Source organism: Pinus tabuliformis, chromosome 1_2 (assembly GCF_031772625.1).
Source record: "Pinus tabuliformis cultivar Carrire ecotype Pingquan chromosome 1_2, CPIR1, whole genome shotgun sequence".
In the NCBI taxonomy this organism is placed as follows: Eukaryota; Viridiplantae; Streptophyta; class Pinopsida; order Pinales; family Pinaceae; genus Pinus; species Pinus tabuliformis.
The window spans coordinates 767705152-767733149 of NC_142298.1; the positions used below are offsets into that span (position 1 = coordinate 767705152).

The 27998-nt window shown below is 38.5% G+C and overlaps 1 protein-coding gene across 1 annotated transcript; it reads left to right on the forward strand.

The window, feature by feature from the left end:
• The first annotated feature begins 371 nt into the window (after nt 1–371).
• LOC149208097 (uncharacterized) lies at nt 372–22050 on the forward strand. Its single transcript, XM_089398236.1, has 4 exons — nt 372–429; nt 665–831; nt 16172–17601; nt 17799–22050. The coding sequence occupies exons 1-4, from the start codon at nt 372–374 to the stop codon at nt 22048–22050; spliced, it is 5907 nt and encodes a 1968-aa protein (XP_089254362.1).
• Nucleotides 22051–27998: the final 5948 nt, after the last annotated feature.

The window sequence follows — 27998 nt, forward strand, 5'->3', positions numbered from 1 at the left end:
GTGGAGTTTGAAGAATGAGAGATGGTATCTGATGTGTGCAAGCATCTAGAAGCATTGGCTAATGCTACCAGAGCATATGCTAAAGCCACCATCTCGAGTGTTCGATTATTGATAGCTGAGAACGAGCGCATGGCTAAGGAGTTACAAGAGGAAAAGTAGGGAGGAGAACAAGTTACATCATCCGCTAGAGCAGAGTTGAAGATAGCGATATTGAATGAAGTATCATCACTTGAGGCAGTCATGCGGATTTTGTATTCCAGATTCATCACCGTGCATAAGTCATTTGTCCATCTCGACGGTTGGCAGTAGCACTGTGCTAGGAGAGCACGCATATTGTCAAATTTTCACACTGTTGTTGATCACATGAAAACATGGACAATGAGGTACAAGCAAGCCCCATTTCACTTACCAAAGATGATGAAGCCCAAGGTGATAGAGTTTAAAGAACACATCCGGAATCAGATCCGTAACTATGAGGAACTCTCGCAGCTCATCACCAATTTGTAGGCTTCACAGGCACGGGTGTTCAGAAGCATGGATTTTATTGTGTGCATGCACGTGATCCCATCCATTGGCACACTCATCGAGGTGAAGTCAAATAACCAAGTCCGACTAGAGCTAGACATGTACTTTAATGATTTGATGTGCGTATCCACCAATGCAGACTTGGAGATCAATGCGGACACTATGCATCAGTATGTTTATGTTCTAGCTGCACTCAAGACTATGATGCGCATGTTATCTGACGAGTTGGAATTAGGTGCCAAATCAGTGTACCCGGATGCAACGGAGGCAAGAGTGTGCTTTCAGAAAGATGTTACCATTGAGCATGTAGACACCATAACAGACTACCAAGCTTGGCATCAGTTCGCTCCCATCGATCATCGTGAGGATGTCGAAGAGTTGGTCTTCCCATAGCTGTCCGAGTCTTAGTGATATCTTGCATGGCTTGCTCAAGCCTATTTTATCTCACATGGGTACATGTGCATATTGTAATGTAACATCTTGTAAAAGTGAAAGACCAAGTGTCGATAGTAGAGTGTAATAGTCATGTAGTAGTTGAAGAGTCATGAGGGTAGGTGATGAGTCAAAAAGGGGAATGTCAAGTGTCACCCCACCCTTTTCTATTTATAGAACCCTCATAACTCATTGTACAGGATTTTGGGAGCCAAGATTCCTATAGGTGTATCTTAGAGAAAGCTTGGAGTGTATTGCAATGAGCCTTGGCTTCTCCACAATGTAGAGCTAGTATATCTCTTTGGAGGAGCAAGTGGCAATGACTGTAACATTCCATTGTTGAGACTAGTGGTTAGTCATAGTTGTATGTATGATTGGATCTTTCATTTTCATAATATAACAGAGCCAACACATTTCATGCATATGTTGTTATTGTATTTCAGCTAGCTTGGTTACTCTAATGATATATGTAGTTGTTGTTTACGCATGTATGTATGGAATTTTCTATATATGTTTGTATGAATCTTATCGAGATGTGTTGTTGGTTTAACCATCACTTTGGATCATTGGCTAACCTGCTTTCCATCTTTTGATGTATCTTAGCTCGTGTGTTCCCTTCCAAGCTGTGTGTTGTCACAAGTTTCCAAGGGGCGCACCCATTTCCCTATTTCGTGTGTTAGATCCTCTCATGCACCTTCCCTGACTTGTTGCATATGTCACACCCTTGCTACCAACAAGGACATCTTACTCACCTCTGTGCACAGCCACGATCAAAGCGATATCGTACTACCCACTACTGGGACTCCTACACTAAATGGTCTGAGGTCTAGTTGGGACTTCTTACCAGGGAGATCGCCTAACATGTTGACAGGTTTCTTCCATGCTTGTCATCAGTTCATTATTACAATGTGGAGAATTTCTAGATTGTGATGATTTTGTTCCAAATCCAATTGACAACCAAAGAACATGCTTGTTTGTCTTATGCACCATCATTATGGCTTCACTTTAGATGTGATAGATTTAATTATTGTACATTCTTAAATAGTCGTCTCCCTAGGAAAAGACATGTCTCTCATAAAATAAATATGTATAAATAAAAGAGTTGTACAACTTGTAAATCAATGCTTAGAATGTACTTGTGTGTGTGTCAGTGTGTATTTCTCTAAGTGTTATCAAATTCATTCATTGGCTGCAACGTTATGTCTTTCAAATTAAACTTTGAGAAAAATGTGTGTGTATGTGTGTCCAAGTGATATCAAAGAGTCATTTATTTTCTACCACATGTCTTTCAAATTAGACTTCAATAAAGTAACTATGGACAAGTTTAGAAAAAATGGAAGGAAAAATGGAAAGAGTTGTTTGCCTTGATTGTTCCCTAATCCATCGAATAAGGTGGTTGATGAGAAAAATCTTCAACAAAGGTTTTCATAGTTGGTTTAGAAGAGGAAGAAGAGGGCGTAAATGAGGAAGGGGATATTAGTTTCCCTTCAAGAAAGAACACATGGAGTAATTTCAAGTGCTTCCCTTTCAACTGTTGCACTTTAACATCTTCTCTTTTTGATAATTTAATGTGTTACAAGGGCATGTCTTTGATATGATGCAAATGATCCCAAACCCTAAAAAATGTGACAATGTGACTACTTACATGTAGACTCAACTTCTTTCATTTCAATTGGATGAAGTAAGATTTGTTTTGAAGCATGGAGAATATGCACTCATAGTAGATGAAATGGGACTAGGGAAGACTTTGTAAGTGATTATTGTTGCCTTATGTTTCAAAGATGCTTGGCTACTTCGTGTTAATACTGCATCTGCATTGTGTCTTTAACGAGCGTTGATGATTGAAAAATGGATTAAGATCCATTCATTTGAAGTATTGGTGATCATGTCCCAGTGGATAAGATAAACATTGGGAACTTAAATATTATGCTAATATCTAAGTGAACAAACTATTCATCTTGATGTCATTTTCAATATAATATTGATCCAGATTTAAACATGAATGCAACAAATGACAAATGTAACCATAAATACAAATATGCAGCAGAAATAATATTTCATTTAATTAATGTAAAATACTGAAATATGCTTACAAACAGAGATGAAAATAAACTAGCTCGGCCGATGGTAGCTTATCTCTAAGGAGAGATGTGGCGGCTACATGCCTTTGAATTACATTACAATGAGGCTCAAGGGCCTTTTTATTATTGAACAATAAGATCAAACCCTAACCCGAGGAGATGTAACACCAAGAGTTTATGGGCCCCATTGGCGTGATTTAGACAACCAACTTCCCGGGGTCGTGACTTGGTCATATTATCTCCATTTGACGCACATGATAACCCGTTGGAAAGATCTCGCCGAGGAATATGACAGAAAATATGATTATAGGCACGGTGGATTGCCAAAAAAATGTTGTTTGGGGCCTCAAAACGACTCCGGAAGTTTAGGACCCAAAAAACTGCTAAAAATAGTAAATTGCGCTACAATTAAGGAAACTGAAAAACAAAAAGAAACAATGGTGGGGGTACAAGTGGAATTGGCAGGTGGCCACCAATATCTACCTGGATCAAATATCATATGAGCTTGTATTGAAGCTACAAGAGATACTAGTCAATATTAATTTTAATATTGTCATTACTAACAAATCACATTATATGAAGAATCCAAAAACAAAAATGACAAATGCTTGTATTCCTCTTTTCTATAAATCCCAATATCATATCTTGTGTAGTATGAGTCCCACATTATCACAACCAATAGACTATTCAATAATTAAAAGAAGTGATTGATATTAAATATAATGTTTTTTATACTTATATAATAATCATCTACAAATTCAAAAATGATGATGCATTCTCTAAAGGATATGATATAATATATGACAATATTGAAAACATATTAATAAATATGAGATTAAATAATGATTGAATCATGATCTTAATTTTTTTACAAATATAATTATTAAGGAAAAAGATATAGAAAAACAATGCAAATAGTTTAAAAAAATAAATAAGGACTCTAAAAATTTTGATTAATAAAAATATATCAATGTTAATTTTTTTCAATATGAATTTATTGATTGACGATATATCAATATTAATCGTTATATTGTTTAACGATATATTAATGCTACGGTGTTAAATCACATTTTTTTGTAAACTTCTTCTATATATTTCTATTAATAACAGAAGATATTACAGTGAAAGTTTTTCATACATCCAAAAGAGTAGCCTAGGAAATCATATCTTCAACCATGGATAACCATAAACACAACAAGACTAACAGTGGAAAATTTTTAGCAAGATGAGACTACCCTACTCTAATGCGAGAAACTAAAAACTACAACATAGATGTTTCATATTCTTTAGGTTCACCATGGATCTGAAATTGAACAATACAAAATGCCAAAAATGAACTGCAGAAATACATCTCATCGATCCAATGGAAATGCTAACAAAACATCATATGACTGCCTAAAAAAAAGCATAGATTACCCACAGTAAACACTAATATGTTATGCATGGTGGACGTATTAGTCCAAGATGATAACGATTGAGAGAGGAGAAGATTTTGTGTGAGGAGAGGTCTGATCTAGAGTGTTGATGACTGCAAGCTCATCTTATTTCTCATTAGAGTCAATATCTAAATTAGAGACCAAAAAGTGCTCCACCTGAGTTAGTCTTACCACAATCTCATCCAAGTTATACCTAATGTCCCTCAAGATTCTCTTTATCTCCTCCTATCCTATAAACGACCTGTAATTATCTACCTACTTATCTCGAATTACCATGCTTGATAGAGTTTCCAACTGACTATGTAAACTAATAGAATGGAGAAAGTGACACCTTCTCTTACAAAACTTCTGTGGGTCATGAACCCACTTGAGGCTACTTCCTCCAATATCTGAATTGGAGAAATATACACGATCACCAAAATCCTTGGCCTTTAAGTGAAGAATTTCCTTTCTAACTTTGAGAGGAGTAGACTCAATGAAATTTTCCACCGACTCCCATCCAAAAAAACGCCGACATCGCCTGGGTGCTCCACCCTTGCAATTAAGAAGTTGCAGCCTATGAGCCATATAAACATATAACCTACATACATAACTGGAAGAGACAAATCTCAAAGACTAAATCATGGGGAAATACAACGCGAAGGGAGGGTAGGACCCCAAAAAAATTTGAACCACAAACCCTGTAGACAAAGTGAGGGGAGGGTAGGACCCCAACACAATGTGAACCAAAAAATGTGTATTGAATGAGAGATAAAAAAAATTGGGTGGAGGAAGAAAATGAGAAGCCCATGACCCTTACAAACTGATAATTACCCTAACTTCCCAAGACCCCAAAGTTTGTGTGGACAAAGAACTGTATACATTAGAAACTTTTGGAAAGCTAAAGATCTAACCAAGACACAACCATTTTGAAAACCAAATGGAGAAGGCACCAGGGTACCACTCTCCATAGAGCAGAACTAGGCAACTGAACAAAATCCTAGCTGGGTCAAAGTTTGGAGGTGATGCAGAGGGTAATACTGCCACCAATTCGAATGAAGGACCAGACCCCGAGTTGTGTAAAAAGAACACAAAGAACATTGATTCCTATGGTGAAAAACCAAACTACCCAGAGATGAACATACTACCTTGCAGTTAATGAACATACAACCAAGAAACAACCAGACCACTGTAGGACTATGACACAACCACATAATTATAAACTGGGAGTACAGAGAAAACAAGCCTCCCTAAAGTCCAACATAAATCACACTTTTTGACTATGAAGAAGTTGATTATTGTGGATTTTTACCAGCGAACACAAAAACAAAAACTTGACGTCACCTTGGGACTGAAGTGACAAATTCTTCCTTGGAAAAAGGTTTCATGTACAACTTCAATCTATGACCATTGACAAGTAAGGGAATCTCGTCCTCATCAATTGTTCTGATTTGGACAGACCCATTCTAATGACACTTCTCTACCAGATAGGGACCCATCCATCTTTTCATTAACTTCCCCTTGAAATCCTTGAATCTAAAATCATACATCATGGCCCAATTGCCTTCTTGAAAATTCCTTTCCCTAATGTGCTTATCATGTCAAATCTTCCTTTGTAGTTGGATTACCTCAGTGTGTAGCAGAGCTTGCATTCTAAATTCATTTATGCCATTGAGTTGGAGCAGCCTTTTCTGTTGTGTTGTGGTGAGATCCAAGTCTAACTAAGCTGCCATCCTCAAGGCGTTGTACTCAAATTCATTGGACAACAGGGCCTTCTTTCCATAGAACAACTCAAATGGAGTGAATCTAGTGGTGGTATTTCAAGTGGTGTTGTACGCCCAAGTGGCTTCCATAAGTTTGTTTGCCCAATATTTTTTGTTGTTGCAAAAAACCTTGTTAAGAATGTTCTCCAATGCTCTATTGGTGACTTCCATCTGCCCATTTTCTTAAGGGTGATACGCAGTAGATGTCATGTGCTTGATGCGGTGTTACTTACTAAGGTCTTCAATCAAACTTGATGTAAATTATGCTCCTTGATCAATGACTATTTCCCTTGGAAAAACAAATTTGTAGAAGATGTTCTCCCTTAGAAATTCAGCCACCTTTTGCTCAATTGTTTCCTTTACTACTTTTGTTTTAGCCCATTTGGTCAAGTAATCAGTTCATACAATGATATACCTTTTTTGACAAGTGGGTGGAGACAGGAAAATTCCTCTGGGTATGGTGAAGAAAGTCTGAGGCATCCAAGCTTGTGTGGGTTTTTGTGATTTTATGAACGGTTTAGGTGAAATGATTGTGGTTGAGGGTTGAGGTGGCTTAATCTATGGGTTCCCTAGTTGTTTTTGTTTTGGTTTATCCAATGTGATCCCACATGCATGCTTAGAATATGGCATGGGGGTGATAAAGAAATATTTGGTTCATCCCAATCTATGGTCAGGTGGTACATAGAAGTCCCTGACTTGGTTGGTTTTATGAATATGTTATTATGTGTTATTTCTCATTGAGATCAATGAGCACAAGTTCTATTTTAACATATCATTATATCACTAGTTTGTCATGGATTTATTATGGTTAAAGTGTTGGTTACATGCATGATATATTTATGATTATAATATGTGCTCTTGTAATTGGTATTGATCATGGTTTAAAAGTCTCTTGGATAGTTTATATGAATGCATGAATTAATAAGTGTTTGTTGCAGATAACATGAGAGGGAAATAATCCTTCTTAGTTATTCTGTGATGAAGCTAATAAAGTAGTGAATATATATCTGCTCATGACCTACAGGTCATATGTTTACAAAGGGTTTGTATAAATTATTGTTATGTATTTGACAAGATAGAGCAAGAACCAAGCCAAGGATAATGCATGAAGACATGTACATGTTAATGACAAATTTTTGGAATGATCTTCACAGTTGGATGAGTGTTGGCTTAAGTTTCTGTAGCCAAACCTTGAAACTAGGAATCCCATGTCACAACCGCATTGAAGTTGGGTCATCCATGCGATTGCAGCTGCAAGGAGGATGGGTCATCTATGTCTCTGGAAGTCTGTAGCCGAATTGACTAGCTTTTGTGCATGTTACTGGGCTTTGAGTTAGGTTAAGAAATGTTTCCAGCTATAGGAAAAGGTCACTAGTGGAATCAAGCTATTAAGGTTGAGCTCAGGTGTTCTTGAGTGTTGCATTAAGTGTTGGATACGTTGTCAATTTAGGCCCCATTTCCATAACAACATCATGGAATTTGGGTCATGCATAGTGACTCTCAACTCATTTTACCCTGGTGAGCTTGTAAAAGTGGGTAAATGTGGGGTGGAGTGTTACATTTTTGGCTTCTATGGAACTCCTGCTCCATGTTAATTCTATTGGTAAACAAGAGTTAGAAAAGGACTGAGATATTTTTCATATTTAGCTTCTAGAACCAAGAATTCCTCAATTTTTTCCTTTTTCCTTTTCTTTTCCCATTCCACCACTGCCTTCTTGAGCTTCACAAGTTTATGGAACAGGGAGTCCATGGTAGAGGAACCAAATTTACCAAACTATTTTTCCAAATAACCTTCACCAAATCTCTAAGAGAATCAACTTCCATCCATGAATGATTGAATTTGAAGGGGTATTTTTGTATATGTTTCTAAAAATCCATTTCTATAAGGATTGGAAGGTGGTCAAATAATCTATCTTGCGAGATTCAAGATCTATATCTCCCCATATTATTTTCTAGCTAATCATCTCTCGAGAACCTATCAAGGTGCTTTGTGATACCTTCCAGTCAATTCCTGCCATTTCTCCAAGTAGGAGATAATGGAAAATGAGCAACATCACGGAGGTTGTAATTTTGTAGCATCTCATAAAATTTAGGTTGCCAAAGGATCTGAGTGGGCTCGGGACCCCCAAGACTCCCTTGCTGAGATAGTGAAGTTTTAATCTCTAGTTAAGAGGAGAGAGGGATTCGAGAGCAATCGGTTAGATTGGACCTTGTACCAAAATTCTCACCTTTCTCCATAGGGACCGTAGCAATTTACTAAATTGATTGGAAGAGGGAAACCTCTTATAAACCCTTCTAGTATGATACCTACAAAATAGGAGAAGACCTGAAAGGATGCAACCTTCGGGTTTGATATGGAGAGAAGCCCTCCAAACACACCAACGTAGTCCATGGTATAGGAAAACCAATCCAAACACAAGTATTGAATGGTTTCTCTAGCCTTCTCCCCGATAGCCATTGTATGTTGAAGTAGGATAATACAGGGCCTGTATTTATCCACTAGTCTTTTGAGGGAAATGAATGAGGATCCCCCACCCCCCTAATATTGAGAGACATGATAATCATTTTGAAAGAGCCATGGAGGGATTCTATGCTCTAAGGGCCTTGGAAACAATCTTTATGTTTGATGGAGGAGGCAGACTAAGGCCTCCATGGATAGCCTTTGCAAGGATTCTATTTTGCTTTTTTTTTATAGTTACATTTTGGAAAGTGTTACACGTCATTTTGTCGCATTAGGCAAACAACCTTCAGTTTGGATCTTTCTTTATCCACAAATGTGTCTCAAGAGAATTCCACTACAAATTTAGAATCTAAATCATTCTAAAGGAAGTGGAATTCCTGGATCCCGTGGTACAAAACCTTGTTTTTGTCTACCTACGCAGTTTCCTAGTTGATTTATGTGCATACATAGAGAAGACCATTAAAAGATGCACATAAGTACGCACTTTCTTACACTGTGACCTGCAAACGTGACTTAATGCATGTAGAAATAAAAAATAAAGTCTAGAAGCATTGTCGGTAGTATATTTCCCAACCAAAAAGATTCAAATGGGTGCCTATTCAGTCTTGATCCCTCCCATCATGGAGTAACTTCCCTTCCTTTGTGAAACCTCTATCTCACTATTAGTGGATCTCATCCCTTGGAGAATGGATCCCAAACATCCCATTATTGGCCTATAAGGCTACTACAGGTCTGAGGATTGGGAGAGGATTTTTGGAAGTAGGTATATGCTATTGGAATAAGGTTGGAAGGCTATTTTTTCAAGGGAATGGGTTGGAGATTGTAGAAGGGACTTGCAACATCAAGGCTATATGGTTGTAAGGATTTTCTCTAGTTTATTAATATAAAAGCAATTGTTCTTTCTCAATTATCTCTTTGTTGATCTAATTTGTAGGATTCCTTGTTCACCTACATAGATTGAGATTAAATATTGATCATTTTATGATATATAATTGGTTAATTAGTCCATTTCTCTCTCTAGTTATATGTTGGATGCTTTGATATCTTTTTTGTCTCTGTCCATGCAGATCCCTTTCAATAAATTATGGAAAATTTGTAGGGAGCAATGAGAGGATATCTAAAGCATCAATGAGCGAATGGTCGAAAGCTTGGAAGGAGACTTCATCAATCATTTCGTTTAATCGGTAAGAGGCCTCTATCATTGTATTTTCTTTCAATGAATTAGAGTCTAGAGAAAGGTAGTAGCTCATGTTTGTTTGTCACTAGGGTTCTTTGAAGTCTAGGGAGATCACTCTTGTCCACACAAGGCATAAGTCCACATAACAGAAAGGAGAGCAAATATTGTTCAATGGATGGGTAATAGGGTAACCCTTAGAAAACGTAGGGAGGAGAGTCTTATTAAGAATATCTGTGTGTGACGAAGTGGACGGATGGTAACTTTCAGTTGAAGTTGGCATAGGTCAATTTGGTTTATAGTCGGGATAGGTCCCAGGCATGAGATTAGGAACAAATTCGGGCTCAGAGTCCATAGGAGTTGGAGGTTGATGGACATTAGAGGGTTGGATTCCTAAACTAGTTGTGAAAAGTGCAATCATAAGCTTACCTTCTGATATCATAACCAGATTATGACAAGGCCCAAATATATTATTTAAGTTGTTTTTAATAGTAGAAGGGATAACAAATTTAGGTTCCAATATATCATTAAAAAAAGGTGAATAAAGTGTAGAGTCGTCGATCTTGTGAGAAGGGCCATTTATATTTTTATTTTCAAGTTGATATAAAAGTAAGGTGTCCTTAAATGACAAAGATTGAATCAAAGCACTAGTGGAGATAGAAGACTTACTATCCATCCTATTGATTCCAGAAGATGGATCAATTGATTGAGCATTGATAGGTCCACCCAAGCCAGAGGGCTCCTAAAAACTTTGTCTTTCATCCACAATTTCGTTGATTGCCTTTTCTGCAGAAACCCCAACGAAGTGTGAATATTCTAGAGATGGACAAGAATATTCCAAAGCGGGTGGACCACCTTCTAAGCCAACCATCTCAACCTGGAGTGGCTACTAAACTGCTACCAAATAGTTATTTGCCACTTTCACAACCTTTGAATGAACAAAATTCAGCTGTCAAATCCCTGAGGACGCTTGTAAATGTGTGTTGGGGTTGTGTGGCATCGTCGAAGCAAGGGTTTTGATCGAAACCTTTCATATATTTTGTGATTCATAACCTCGACGAGAAGGTAACCCATAGGTGTTGATTAAATGACCCACATCACGACAATTTTGGCATCTAAATGGGGTTTTCCAAAAATCAAGAGGTTGTAGGATAACCTTTTCTCCCCACTGAAATTTAAGAGTCCTAGGAAGCCCTTATGAGATGTTCATTTCCACTAAGACCTAGGTGATTCTCTTATTGACGACTACCAGGGAAGCTTTATCCAGATAAATCAACCTACCAAATAAGTTGGCGCTATTGACAAGAACCTCCTTAGACCATAGTTCTAGAGGAAAACCTGGAAACATCACCCATAGATTCCTATGATTTTGTTGGTCAGTTCTCGGATAGAAGGTTGGATCCCAACGTTGAAACCATAATGTACCTCTATCAATAACCCATGACTTCTTTAGGATCAGGTCCACTAGATATGAAGTGAAAAAGTATCCATTTTTTCACCAAGATACCCACAACAGGAGTATAACCCACCAGGGGTTTCGAGGCCTACTTCACCCCTGTGAGGATCTGAGAGTGGGTCATAGAGATATAACTGAATTTACCCAAAATGGCTCACCTAAGTAGAGATTCTACTATGTCCATATTCACATCTAGCCCAAGAGTTAATTCCTTCGTTTCTACAAGTGCCTTGTAGATTTTCTGGGCTCATTTCTTCATTGCCCTCTCCCAAAAACACTTCCTGACAAATCCATATCCTCCCACTCCCTTTTTTCAAAAATAATGTTGGAGATGACAACACCACCCTGTCATCTTGGTTAGGGAACCTCTATAAGTCCTCTAATACCGATGGGGCACAATAGGAAACCTGAGAATACTAACCCTTTTTGACATCCTGAGTTAAATGACTTGAAAGATCTGTGAAATCCTTTTATAACCAAGACAACAAAAAGGAATCCATAGGGGCTTCTTCTGATGTCCAAGCCACGTGATCTGGAAGGATGGGTATTTCTAACATTTGTATTCACTTGTTAAAAACCCCAGCGAATGTTCGCGATGAAACTAAAACTCAACAAAAAATCAAGACCTAAGGCATTTGATGTTGTGTACACACTTTACAATCTAAAAGAATATATTTGTATCCATCAAGTATTATTAAATGTTAATCCAAATTGGTAATTCCATTCCACCTAATTATTTGGTTTATTTTATAAATGGAATTTTAATGATAATATGGAGAATTTTCTCCACAAGAAAATGGGTCCATAACACTTTGATAAAGACAATAGAATGTGATAAGGATTCATTTTATAACACATTATATTATGATTTTCGACCAGGAAAAGCATATAAATAGTAAATAATAATGATGCACGAGTTTTCTCTCATAAACCTAGGACATGGTTAGACATAAGAAAGATAATGAAACACAACCACAAAACAAAACAATATTTTAATCTTGCCCTAACGATGAACCACACTTACTCGTTCGAAACGCGTTAACAAATGAATTTCGATGTAGTTATCACTAAAACCATGACTCAAACACTTAATAATGATCACAAAAACTTTAATTCTAAAGTATTTTAATCATTAATTATAATTAATCATTAATTATAATTATAAGTTAAAATTTATTAATTTTATTTTTTACCCATACTAATATTAAGTATATAATTCATTCAATTAAGAAATTATATATTAAATTACTTAAATTGTTAATAAACTTTGCATTATCGAGTCTACCTTCATTCTACCTAATTAGTTTTGTAATTGTACTTTTAACTCATCTCGATTGTACCCACTCCATCTACTTAGTTTTGTAATTGTACTTTTTAACTAATCTCGATTGTGCCCACTCCATCCACTTAGTTTTGATAATGTACACGTAAATGTTTAAAAGACATGATCATGTATACCTAAATTGTTAAAAGACATCATTAGAAGGTATTTAAGTAGCAACGTCTTTGGCTTAAAGTCACTAACCATAGTGACAAAACAAAGAGTGAAATGGTTTTTTATTATTATAACTTTTTTTTTTTTTTTTTGGGTTATAAATGTGTTTATTAATATTATTATGAGTTTGTTTTTAATTAAGTGAAATCATTCCAGTAACAATGTTTTTTAATTAAGATTATTGAAAATAAGAATAATGAAATAAATTATTTAAATGATTGATAAATTTTGGAATACTTTAAATTCAATTTTTTTTATTACTAAAATACAAATTTTAAATTAAAAGTAATTTTATTAATAAAATTTCATATGTTCTTTTCGTTGGGTGGCAAACATTGATATTGGTGTCTATGACATAAGAAATATTAGCCTTTCCATGTAATATTCATGATAAGGAAGTGTGTTAGACAAGCAAAACTTGACTCTCTGCAAGAGAACCTTCTCGAGGCGTTTCAGATTATAACAAAGGTGGGAATGACGATTGTGGTTTGTAGGGGGGATTGTATACTCATGAGTTATGGGAGGCCTCATAGGAGAGACAATCCTTTTCCTTGACCAGTGGTTCAAATCACTCGAGGTTGGATAGAGGAAGCATGGTGAAGTGTGGACTCTAGGGGTAATGGAGAATGTAATCTGGTATCTAGGCTTGCAGCGGCTTCTGATATCGTTATTCACTGTAAGAGTGGTTCGTCGAGCCGAGATCTTCGGTGAGGGGCTCCTCTATGGCATTGGATTAATCTTTGGAGTGGAAGTTGGAGCTTCGGCTCGTGTCATTTTCCAGGTGATTCCATTGCTTTTATATTTTGTTGTGTTAGACCAGTGGGGTACTCTATTCATTTGGTTAAATTATGAGCTGGTGAAGTCGGAGAAGGGGCCATTGGTCTTTTGTTGGTGGTATTGGCAGTCATCTTCCCTCTTATACTCGTGTATTTGTGGTTGGAAAGCATGTAAAATATATAGCCCAATGAAGATTCAACGATTGGTGACCTTCTGAGCTTCCAAGGGTAAGAGGAGCCAAAGTAGGAGGGTTGGAGGCCAACTCAAGAAGCTCATCTTCTTTGAGGTGTGGTGCCATAGATCTACGAAGCTCTTAATTGGGGAATGTATGTTTGTGGTGTGGTGTAGTCTTTCAGCGGTGGAAATTAAGTCTTCTTAGCTCAAACCAATTAGAGTGACAGGCATAAAATTTTGTGTCAATTTCAGGAGAAGGTGTGGGGTAAATTGTGGTTATTTGACCGCTTCGTAACGTTTTTGTGGGGTGGTAAGAATTCTTCCACTCAGGGCATGGGTGTGTTAGAGTAGCTAGAGAGTGGGTAGTGTAGTTACTATTTGGCGGATATAATGAGGACCGCGAGGATATATATGAATGACCTACACATGTAGTGATAAAGAGGTAGGCCTCAACGTGGTGGGGGCCTTAGGGGGCAAGGTGTCAAGCCTCAAATTATTCAGGTTGATGAAGAAAGAGAATTGGAGCAACTTCATGGTGTTTCCCCTAGGCGGGTGGTTTTTCCACCCCCATTTGATTCCCTAGAAGCTCAAATCCATAAAGTGCAAGTGATCGTAGATCAATTGGCACGTGATGGACACAATGATTAAATAATTTCATTAGTTTTATGAATGTCATTCAACGTAACCAATGAGACATCCTTAATCGACAGGACTCCCTTTGTAGAGGGAAAAATAGGCTCCATGAACAGATGGATAGGTTTGAGGGATGCATGGCACACACGGAATCTCATGTTCATGATGCATTCCACCACCCCGGTGAGGGTGGAAATAATGCTCAGGATCCAAACAATAATAATGGATAATGAATAAGAGTAATTAGTATAGTCTCATCTTAACTATAGATTTAGAAATGGCCTAGAGGGATGAAATTTTTTGAGGTGCAAACTTATTTTAGAATGTAAAACTTAAGAAAAAATTTGCAACTCAAGAGATTTAACCCCTCTTGCACACACACACACACACAAACACACATATATATGTATTGCATTTTTTAATGCATAAATGGATTCAACTACTTTAAAATTACTTCAACACTTTGATTGTATAGACTATATAGCTTAAACTTGCAATTCTCAAACCTTTGCAATCAAAATTAACTAAAAATATATCCAAAAAAAGACAAAATGTAGAATAGTGAGACTATTTGTAGTGTTTTGCCCATAATAATTTATTTTCTTTAATTGTTTTATATTACTGAATGAGGACATTTCTATTAAAATGTATTTTTGTTATTAATATATTTCTAAATATACATTCATTTTTCCTAGAGGCCAATACGGAAGAGATGTCATATCTTGTAAACAAAATTAATTAAATATTAAAAATAAAAATAACCTTACATTAAAATAAAAATGACTTCCAACTAATTAATTTGACTTGGTCAAATTATTGATGGTTTTTTAGCTCAATATTTATGAGAACCCATGGTAATCATGTTGAATATAGCTTATTTAAAGAGAGAAATTAAACTGGCAAAATAATAATTATAACAGGTGGTATTCATGTGGAATGTAGCCTATAATCATAATTAAACTAGCAAATTAATAAATATTTATAATTATAATAATATATTTCTTAATTATAATTAATAATTAAACCGGCCTAGATCCATCTTAACTTTGGGTCTACCAAGGGTCGAGAGGGAGGTGCAAACCTCTTTTAGAGTGAAAAGGGATTTGATCCTTTTCAACCCTTAGTAGATCCGGAGTTAAAATGGATCTAGGTTGGTATTACTTAACACTCCATTTTAAAATATTTTATTTATGACCCATATTGAATTTATTTTTTAGTTATTAATATTTTTTTGAATGTTACCTATCAATTTTATATTAATAATTTAATGAATTACATATCTCTCTAATTAGGAAATAATTGAATTTATTATTATTATTATTATTATTTATTAATTTTATATTAATAATTTAATGAATTACATATCTCCCAATTTTAAGAATTAAAAAAAAAAAGGAATTTATTTATTTTCAATTATTTGTTTCTTTTTTGGCCATTAGAATATTTTATTATGGTCATATTTTTTTTTCGATATTTCTTCTCTTTCATAAGAAAACTCACACTTTTTACTTGATATTGAATTATCATAGGAAAAAAACGCGCTCTGCTAGGGTTCAGCCAGGGCTTGGAACGGTAATGCGACGGAGCCGACAGGGCCTCAGCCAAGCCATCTCTGAAGAAACAGTATCGCTGCAGCGGTATTGATCTGCAACGCATCAGGGGCTCCCAATGGCTCAACCGCAGGGGGGGGCGTCAGGGCCCTCCCCGCCATAGCAGGATCCGAAGCACGAAGTTGTCTTCGGGTCAGTGGATAAAGAGGTTCTGAACAGGGGGAAAATTCCCCAGGACGGCAACAAAGCAAACGATAATCGTAGGGAGGAGGAAGGTAATCCCCAGAAAAGCACTGACAAACCGGAAGAAGGCTGGAAAGTCACCTCGTCAACATGTAGACCTGTGGCCAAGGAAAGACCACGAGTCGAACTGCCAGGAGATAAGATAGATGCAAGAATAGAATTCATGCGAGATCACGCCATCATTGGAAAGTTCATAGGGTTCTGGCCCACTGAGAAGGCCCTGAATGGATGGATAGCGGCGAAATGGAAACCGAAGGGGGATGTTACTCTTCAGCTCGGACCGAAGGGTTTCTTTACTGCAATTTTCTATTGCCTGGAGGACAAGCACAAAATATTAGTGGGAGGGCCATACTTCTTCAACTCGGCAGGCCTTTATCTGAGAGATTGGATACCCAGATTCAACCCAGATAAGGAAGACCTAACCTGGGCGCCTGTATGGATTCGGTTATATTCCCTCCCAGATGAATATTGGGAGGAGGATGCTCTCAAAAGAATAGGAAATGGGGTGGGAGAATTCATCAGAGCATCTGAAGAAACCAAGACCCGTAAGTACATTTCCTATGCTCGTATTTGTGTCTTTATTCGCCTCAATGAAGCCCTACCTGATTCGATTACTCTTTCCCATCGGGATGAGGAATGGATTCAGTCTCTTGATTATGAGCACGTTCCTTTCCGATGCCGGAAGTGCCATACCCTTGGTCATCTCTTTAGAGACTGTCCTCAAAACACCCTATCCAGCCTTCCCGACTCCTCTGCAGCCCCGGCTCAGGATGGCTTTACCAAAGTTACCAACAGAAGGCGCTCTCACAGAAAACCCTCTCATGGGCTCAAGTCCCAGCCCTCCCAGTCTGATGGCCCAGTAACCAAGAACAGTTTTGACATTCTTGGTCAAGATCCTGAAATCTTGCCTCACGCAGCTGATCCTCACCCTGATAATCCGTCCTCTTCCTCCTCTCACCCTCCACCTCCCCCCCCTCCCAAATCTTCCACCCCTGCCATCTCCCCCACCTCTCTCTTTCGGAATCGGAAAGATTCTCCTGAAATCATCAAAGAAATGGAAGTCGAGGGAAAAATGGAAAGCCACCAGAACCCAGAGAACAATGCGGAAGACGGCGATCAAGTGCAAGTCATGGAAGTAGAGCCGGAGAGTATTGATCTGCATGGGCTAGATATCATTGAGCTGGAAATAGCCTGCAAAAAACAAGCTTTCGATGACATACCTGAACTAGCTCTCAACAAGCTCGAAATGGTCCTTTCTCGAGCGTATTACCAAAGCCAGCTGGGAATACAACCAGGCAGCCAATGGGACGGAAATCTGCACACAAAAAACCCAAAGAAGAGAGGTAGGAAGACAGATTTGCAAAGGACAATAGAGATTGGGAAGATCCTGGTGGATTCAGGCAGATATGCACAGCTGACAAAGTACTACAAGCCCTCTGTCAATGGTTAATGATGAAGCTAGTATCATGGAATATAAGAGGGCTCAACAGCCCCGGAAAACTCAGGATGTTAAAACATATGATTAGAAAGGAAAAGCCACAAATGTGCTTTCTCTAAGAAACTAAGTGTAATAGTACAATGCTAGGCAGCATTCTTTCAAAAGCCTAGCCTGGTTGTAGATCGGTAGCTGTAGATGCCTTCGGGGCCTCCGGAGGCCTAGCAATTGCATGGAATACGCAGGCAGTTTCCCTTTCTGACTTCCATGCAGCGCATCATCTAATTCAGGCGACTTTTCATATCTTGGGTACCAATGTTTATGGTAACTTGACAAATGTTTACTTTCCACAAGATTCGGGAAGTAAGATAGCGCTTCTAGACACAATTGAAGCCCTGAGCAATAGCAGAAGATACCCGCTCTGGATTGTGGCAGGGGACTTCAACATGATAACTAAATCTGAAGAGAAGCTGGGAGGCAGGCGCAGATTGGAGCATGATGACTGTCACTTCAAGGACTTCATCCAAACTACCTCCCTTATAGACATGTCGTTCTGCAATGGCACCTTCACGTGGAGTAATCGAAGGTCGGGTAAATACCAAATCGCCTCAAAATTGGACCGCTTCCTCCTCTCTGACAATGCAGTCCACCTAGGAGGGGACATCTCCACAGCTATTCTTGCCCACTCTGGATCGGACCACTGGCCAATAGCACTTCAATGGCAACGACCAGGTAACACAACCAAACGTCCCTTTCGATTTGAAGGTTTTTGGCTCACGCATCCCACCTTCAAGGATTTTGTGAAATCTACATGGGCTGCCTTCACTCCCCCAGTAGGATCAAAGATGTATCAATTCCAGCAAAAGCTCCGTTTTCTCAAAGATCACCTGAAACGCTGGAACAGAGAAACCTTCGGCAACATTTTCAAAGAGCAGCAAAAGCTTACTCAGGATCTGGAGACACTTCACCAAAAGGTCATCAAGGAAGGGCACTCAGAAGCAACCTTGGAGCAGGAAAGCCTCATCCATAGTCAGTTGGACAACAGAAGAAAGCAAGAAGAGATTTATTGGAAACAAAAGTCAAGGGTCAGGTGGCTGAAGGAGGGGGAGCGTAACACAAAATTCTTCCACAAAACAACTGTTCAAAGAAGAATTCATAACAGCATCCCCTTCATCCAAAAAAAGTCAGGGGAACGAGTGGAGACCCATGAGGAGATTGAAGAGGAACTCCTCAACCACTTCAAACAGATCCATCAAGATCAAAGAGAAGATCGGAGACAGGCCATACGTAAAATCACGAGCAACATTCCTAGGATTATCACGGAGGAACAAAACGACCTCCTAATGCGGCCCATTCTTCCTCAAGAAGTGGACGATGCAATGGCGCAGCTTAAGGAAGGCAAGGCCCCGGGGCCAGACGGATTTTCCACCACCTTCTTCCACTCGTTCTGGGACATGTTAAAGGAGGAGGTTTGGCAGATAGTCGAAGAATCCAGGGCCACGCGCTGGCTCCTGCCCTCTCTCAATGCCACCTTCATCACTCTCATCCCTAAGGAGGAGGACTCCATTACCCCGGACAAATTCAGGCCCATTGCGCTTTGCAATGTCATCTACAAAGTTATCTCAAAAGTCATAGCAAATAGGTTGAAACCTCTTCTTCCTGGGCTCATCTCGCCGGAACAGTCAGGGTACGTGGAAGGGAGGCACATAATGGATGGCATCCTGCTCTCTCACGAAATAATTCACTCCCTCAAGAATTCAAAGCAATCAGGTATGCTTCTCAAACTTGACCTCTCCAAGGCATTTGACAAGCTAAACTGGAATTATATTCATGAAATGCTTTCAGCTTTTGGTTTCTGCTCTCCTTGGATCCGTTGGATAATGAACTTGATCACCTCAACTCATTTCTCTATACTAGTCAACGGCATCCCCTCCCGTTCCTTTAATCCTTCTCGCGGTATCCGCCAAGGCGACCCCCTCTCCCCCTTCCTCTTCGTCCTTATGGCAGAAGGGTTAGGTCGGCACATCAAGCAAGCTCTCCTCTCTCATCAGATCAAAGGTATCTCTGTGCATAACTCCCCTGCCACCTCCCACCACCAGTTTGTCGATGACACGATGCTCTTTGGTTATCCCTCTGCCCAAGAAGCCCGCCGTCTAAAATCTCTCCTTCAAGACTTTTCGGAAGCCTCAGGCATGCATATCAATAGTGCCAAATCTCAGGTTTTTTTCTTCCACACGCCGCCCTCTGTCAAAATTGTTGTTTCTCGCATCTTGGGGTTCCCAATAGCCTCTTTACCCTCTAAATACCTGGGAGCCCCCCTCTCAGCTTCAGCCCTCAAGCAACCTGCCTGGCGAACCCTGCTCGAGAAATTGGAAAACCGTCTCAATCACTGGACCCTCAGATCTCTTAATTTAGCAAGCCGAATCGTACTCATCAAATCGGTCTTGCAGGCCATGCCTCTGTATTTGTTTTCTATTCTAGCTGCGCCCAAATGGGTCCTAAAATGCATAAGAAATCTACAACGCAATTTTCTATGGAGCAGCGCAGCTACAAACCGCAAATGGGCCTTGGTAAAATGGTCCAATGTCTGCATGCCCAAAGAAAAAGGTGGCATTGGATTAAGGGATCCGGAACACAGCAATGCCATTATGAACGCCAAGATCTGGTGGCAATGGATCACTAGTCCAGACAAGCCATGGGGGAAAATATGGACAGCCAAGTATGCCGGCAGCAGACCTCAAGAGGAGCTCATACGTTTCATTCCCACTGAAAAAGGATCCGCAATTTGGAATGCAGCCAAGCAACACCACCAACTGATACAGAAGCATAGCTTCTGGGAAATAAGGGACGGGTGTACTGCAAGATTCTGGACTGATGCCTGGAATCAACAGCCCAAACTTCGAGATATTCTTCCCCCAGAGCTAATACCTGACAGGGTTAATCATCAGCAAGAAACAGTTCATCAATTCTGGTCCGCAGAGATGGAGCACAACTTTAGGATATGGAAAAGAAGCGACCACATTCTCCACCATTCAGGCACGCAGCAGCAAGAGGAGCTCACGATCGAACTCAAGAAAAGAAGGATAAGGCAGGACAATGGCAGGGATATTCTCAGGTGGGGATACCTGCCCAAAGGAGCATATACCACTTCAGAAGCCTATAGGGTGGTATGTAATTTTCCCTCTCCCCCTGACCCTGTGTGGAGCAAGATTTGGAAGCTAGGACCTTGGCCAAAAATCGCCTGTTTTCTTTGGCTAGTGAGTCACAAAAAAATTCTCACCTGGGACAGGCTCAGAAAGCGGAACTTTCATGGCCCCTCGATATGTATGAACTGCTCTCAAGACGAAGAAACTCTCCATCATCTCCTGGTCACCTGCCCCTTAGCCAATCAACTTTGGAACAAGGTTAGTTTCCGATGTCAAAAAAGCTGCAAGGGCGAGGGCGACGTTGTCAATTCCTTAAGACTCTGGCCAATGCAGCCCTTCAACTGCAAGATCCTTAATCATCTATGGAATACGATCCCAGGGATCGTCCTTTGGAATATCTGGAAGGAACGTAATCAGAGAATTTTCAAAGATAAGCAATCTCCATTAGAGGATACCTGGAGAAAGATTCATAAGAACATTCAAGAAACTCTGGCGCTTCAGGTTTGGACTAAGGACGACCTCCCTTCCACTGACAATGAACGCAACATACTGGATAATTGGCAGCTGCAGCTCTCCCCAGATGCGCTCAAAAGCACTGCTCCTAATATCAATAACAAGAATGACTGTCAATGGGAAGCCCCTCCCAAAAATTCCTTCAAGTTAAATTTCGATGGGGCCTCAAAGGGAAATCCGGGGGCAGCAGGCTACGGAGGAATTCTAAGGGACTCTGAAGGCAAATCCATAAGGATCTATTTTGGAAACTTAGGATGGGACACCAACAACTCAGCAGAGTTGGAGGGTCTATGGCAAGGCCTTGTGCAAGCAGGAAACCTCAATCTACAACCCCTAATTGTAGAAGGGGACTCACAGATTCTAATCAATATGGCCACCCGTCTTCAGAATGGCTCGAACGCAAGGAAAGTAGCACCCAGTTGGAGACTCGAAGCAAGGCTGAATGACTTAGCACAAAAGCTCAACAACTTTAGTGCCATCTCCTTCTCACACACTAAAAGGAAGGGCAACAAAGTTGCGGATCTCCTTGCTAACATAGGAACAGAGACGGATCACTCACTCTTAGCAGGAGACACAAACATCATTGCAGACAGGCAGCAGCTCCAGGAGTGTCACAGCCTGATCCTGGAAGAGGCAATAGTCCCGGATGCGGGTGTCGTCGTTGGAAACAGGGCAGAGCCACATGTAGAGCACGGGCGGCCACGTGAATATGAAGGGGCCTTTAATGCCCCAAGCCGTCGATACACCGGCACAGAGAATGTATCAAGGCATCCTTAATGGAGCCGCTGGAGGGGATGGCGCGCCTGCGGATTGCATTCAATGCAGGTCATTTCAACAGTCTTGGGAATGAGCTTAAGAATGAATGTTGGCTGGTGTTGGGGGCTGTATGCGTGGAGAGGAATCCATTGCGAGCTCAGAATTCATGTCGTAAGGTGGTGGTGGAGAGCTGGGGGGAGGCTAGCTTCATACCAGCGCCTCTCAGCCTGCGTTTATACTCTTTTGAGCACTGTTCGGTTGCATTTTGGGAGCGGCTGGCTGTGGGAAGGTTCAGCACAAGCTTTAGGCCCTCTTGTGAACAGCACGAGGAAGGGGGAGTTATCATGGTTCGCGAGCGAATGCCTTGTAGGAGAGGTCCTGGGCGTGGAGAACCATCCCGCCCCCCTGCAGCGGACATTCATCACCATTGTTGCTGCTGTTATTGCTACCGAAGAATGGGAGCCAACCCAATTCCAGCAAGCCATGTCATGGAAGTGGGCAACTCTGCTGAGGGAGAGCCAATGCTACCAGCATTTGGCTCGGTTATCTTCACACTGGGTAGCTCCAGGGAGAATGCAGGAATCAATGCACATATCTCTGTGCTTTTCACCAAAATTCCAGAGGAACACGAGGAGGAGTCATCACTGGTTATGGCAGAGGACAATTCAAGGCGTGGCAAAGGGAAGCTCCCAATGGGGGAAACGTCAAAAGCAGCGGACAGCGCTGGGAGTGGCAAAGGAAAGTCCCCAATTGGGGAGTCTTCTATGGCGGTGGGCACTTACGGTGGAAATCAGCCTCAACCACTCTTCCAATTTCGTGGCCCTGAGCAGCCCTCGAAGAATCCCATGGCTATGGGGGAAGGCGTGGCAGAAGGAGAGGGTTCGCGCAGACTTGAGGAAGAGGAGCCAGAAGACTAGCTCCCAGCGTCACTTTCGTGCTTTGGCTTTCTTTTTTCAGGTTGGGTCTTCTCTAGTCGCATCCTGGTTTCGGGTTTGTGTCAATTTCATGTTATATGTCATGGTTTGTGTTCTGTATGTAGCTAAGACCCGCTTGCGGACACCACAGTCGCAGTGGGCGCGAAGTCTTCTGGTTGGTACTGGGTTTATGGCGTTAAATGTTTCCTGTAGGCTCAGAGTTTCGCTTTCAAGTTTTATTGTTTGGTCCGTCCACAAGTCTTTTTTGAGGAACCCCTGCGTGGGCTGTCATGTTGCTTCTCTGGAATCTCTCAGTCATGTTGTCAAGTTTTTTGATCTGTATGCAAGAATCGCCCTGCGAGGCAATCACATGAGTCAGTCTCTGTCGCCCATGGAGCCACTCATGGCTCTGGGCAGCCAGCTTCTTTGGATGTAAAGTTTTACTGTATATATCAATATAATAGTAGTTAGTATTGCCGAGAAAAAAAAAAGAAAACTCACACTGAGTAGTATCTTCATCCTAAATCCCTTCATTTCCCCGCTCAAAAGCTGGGTATTCTCAACACCTCAGCTACTCGGGTATTAAGAGTTTTTGATGAAAACCACCTTAATGATGAAAAAACTCATCTCGTCAATGTTTTTAATAATAATGGTTATAGCAGGCACCAATGTCTTAAAGTTTGCTTAAAGCTGACAAAGGTCCTAAAATTATAAAAGATCCCAAGGATATGTTTTCAAGGGTGCATCTTCCTTTTATTCAAGGGACCACGGACAAGATTGTGAGGATCCTAAGGAAGCATAAGGTTCCCTCAATCTTTAGTCCCCTAAACACCATTTGGAGCTTTTTAAGATCTGTGAAAGATTCGGTGGACCCTAAGAATATAAAAGGTGTTCATGCCATCCCATGTTCTTATGGGACACCCTACATAGGTGAAATTGGTTGCTCAATAAATCAAAGGATTTAGGAGCATGCAACTGACATCAAACATGGGAGGATCCGCTTGTCGAATCTTGCAAAACATGCAAAAAGACTAAAGACTAAATATCACATTCACGTTGAAGAGGCCCGGAGATTGGTAGGATTAGTCATTTCCATCACCGCAAGTTTAGGGAGACCATTGCAATTGAAAAGAGACCAAGTAATGTGAATAGAGACGATGGTTGGAAACTTAAGAGTTGTTAGGTCCCTCCTCTATCTTCTTAAAAGTTTTTATTTATTTTATTTTAGTATTATTTTCATTATTATTATTATTATATATTCATTTTATTATTTTATTTATATATTTATTTATTTTTCCAAGATATTTTTATTGTTTAATTATTATTATTATTATTAATTTTAGTTTTTACCTTTATTTATTTTTTAATTTTAATTTTGAATATTGTATTTATTTATTTTTTATTAAAATATTATTTCAAAAAATATATATTACTAAAGTCTAATTTAACATTCTAAAACTTCTTTTTCCAAAACTAGTCGTTAATTGTTAAAAATATTAATTGTCTCTACACTGATCTCTCTATTTAATTTGGTGTCATGATGTAGTTCTCTACCATTTGTCTCTACATTGATCTCTCTATTTAATTTGTTGCCATGATGTGATTCTCCATCTTGTCCCATGATGTGATTCTCTATTAATTGTAACATTAATTGTCTCTACATTGATCTCTCTATTTAATTTGGTGTCATGATGTGATTCTCTACCATTTGTCTCTACATTGATCTCTCTATTTAATTTGTTGCCATGATGTGATTCTCCATCTTGTCCCATGATGTGATTCTCTATTAATTGTCTCTACATTGATCTCTCTGTTTAATTTGTTGCCATGATGTGATTCTCCATCTTGTCCCATGATGTGATTCTCTATTAATTGTCTCTACATTGATCTCTATGTTTAATTTGGTGGCATGATGTGATTCTCTATTAATTGTCTCTACATTGATCTCTCTATTTAATTTGGTGTCATGATGTGATTCTCCATCTTGTCCTGAGGATGAACCACATGGTTCCAAAATCGTCGAGAAAACATTATTGATTTGATTATTGCGGAAAGATTTCTCAACAATTCAAGTATGGATCATAGAAGCCTGAATTAAAAAATAATTGATATTAATTAATAAGATTTATTTAAGTCTTATATTAAAGTACTTTTAAAAGTTTAAAAAATTATTTATGATGGAGAGTTAGAGTGAAATATTTTTACCATATTTCCTTCGTACTAAGTTGTAATATCAACAATGAACAAAGAACGCATAATGAAAGTGAGATTATTGATGTTTCATAATGCTTTAAATTAAAAGTTACCAAATATGTATATTCATTTTTGTTTTTTATTATCGTTGATATTGTTTTTTTATTTAGAGAATATTGTATTTTTATTTTAAAATTGACACCTGTCAAGTCAAGGTTGAGCATGGAAAAAATTACGCATATCCTTTATGTTGGGTTATAGAATGTGTCTCTCAACACCATAATTATAATAACCAATATAGATCCATCTTAACCACGGATCTACCAAGAGCCTAGAGATCAAATCTTATTATATGCAAACCCCATATTGGATTGTAGAATGAGCCTCTTATTAATTTATTTTTTAATAAGAAGAAAATGTGTAACTCATTCAATTTTTAACATAAAATATTAATAACCATCAACATGAGTGAAAAATATTTGCCTTATATTATTTTTTGAGGACATGACATATTGTATTATGTAGAATAAACCTCTCGGCTCAATATTTCAAAATAATAATAATAATTTAAAACAATAATAATAATTTAAAATAAATTATAATATAATTAATTTATGATATCAATATATTATAAAGAAATGTATAATATAAGAGTCTTAATGTTTATTTTACATTAATATTTAAAGATATTAATAATAAATTATTTATAAATTATAATTATGAATTGATATTTTAATAATGAATTAAAAAATTAAATTCCTAATTCAAATATAAAATTCTTTTTTTTCTTTTTATTTGTTGATTAAATTTCCGAAAAACTGTATTATGATGATTATTATGTTCAACATTTTAAGTAAACCACTTTCCATAACTAATCAAACATTGTTAGTTAAGTTTTTAAAATTGAACAACATTTCCCAACAAACATTACAGTTACATAAATATCCAAAAAGTGAACCTACCAATCGACAGCTATGATGTTTCCACTAATTATAACTTTCACGCCACGCTACGCCTAACACAACTAACGAACCAGGAAAACGACCAACCATCAAGAAAGTTGTAAGCTGCCGTGCAGCCCGCCCTATAAACCGTAAATACTACATTCATGTCAATTCAAGACGGCGTAGCGTAATTGTGTGGAAAAAACTAATGGAATTTTTTGTCGGATTGAAATTTTTGTTTGAAAAATTTGATTTTTTTGGAAATTTGAATTATAGTTGTTAATTTTTTGGATTTTAGATGCTTTAAAAGGTTTTAATAGTATTGAATCCATTTCCGACCATTTTCATTATTAAAAAAAAATTAAATATTGCTGAAATTAAATTTTTTAAAATACAGAATCAAAAGTAATGGCAGTTGACTTGGATATAAGTCAATAATTGTGGGGAGGATTTTTTAAATTTATTGTTTTGAATTTTAACCAGAGATGAATAGGAAGGTGGGGGCACAGACACAATAAGGAGTAAGGAGAAAAGACCAAGGGTCATGCCACACTGAGCAAAAACCATTGGAGCATCAAGGAACATTAGTAATGAAAGGAGCCCAAAAGTGGATCAATAGGCAGAATTTCATGAGAATGGAGACCAGAAGTGGATGACTAGGAAGAAAAACCAATGAGAATGGGAAAAGGATGACAACGTTGCATAGTTTTGAAGTGGGTGACATATATTGTAAAGGCTTAGGCTCAAAATGTTTTTTGATTTTTAGATATGGTTTTTGTTAGATACTCATTTCAATTTTTTATTCTTAGACATTGTTGGTTAGATAATTGATAGTTTCACATAATACCATATTGGTATGATGTAGAATGAGGATTGTTTTCTAATTTAATTTTCTAGTTAAGACTAACCTAAGTACCCACAGGGGATTTGAACCAGTGACCTATCACAAGGAGTGCCTTAACAGCGCACCTATTCACCGTCAATCCAAAGCCCCGTGGGCGAGGATTGTTTTCTAATTATTTGAAGAGTTATTGATGCATTTTGAATTATGATGTAATGAAATTTTATTTTAATTTTTCCTTTATTTGGAGTGATGTAATAAGACACTATTTTAATTTTTTTTTCCCCTTTTATATGTGGTGATGATGTGTTTTATTATATTTTGTAATTGTGTTATAAACAAAGCTTATATGATTTAATTTGTGTTATTCACGTAAGTAAGATAATAGTTTTGGTTATGATGATTAAATAACCCTTGAATGTATTAATATAAGTTGTAATATTGTTGTGTTAATTGTGAAAGTAAAGAAAAATAATGTGTATTGAGTTAAGTATTAGTGATAATAATCATGTTGCGTGAATCTCATACATCCATTAGTCTTGGTATAGTGTTTTGAGTTGGAGCTTTCCCATTTTAGGTATGAATATGTTGGTTCATAAATTATAGTGGACTTTTTTTTATTAGACATCAATGCGAACAATGGTTTGAGATTGAGCTAACCATGGATATGTCTAACATTTGACATCAACACATTTATTTACACTAATTAAATTCATGCTTAATACTTTGGTACTCATGTTCATCATATGTGGGCAATCTCTCATCTAGAAAATATTTTCAATAGAAATCCTTAACTATATGATTTTGTTGTAGCGGCTACAACCGCCTTCCAAAATTTTGCCCTAACTTCGTTTTGGAGCCTCCCTACCAACCATCCTTAGCAGCATGTCTTGCACTGTCCAAGTACATAGGCTTCAACTGAGTTTCAGTGGCTTACCAGCCTATGTTGGTCAACTTGCTTGCCTCCCACCCGTAAGCTAACATTCCGGACTTAGTCATTTTTTCTGGATGAGGTGCTCACCTAGAAAACTACGCAATTCTGGAGGGGAACCAGCCTTGCCTCCAGAAATTGTGCAA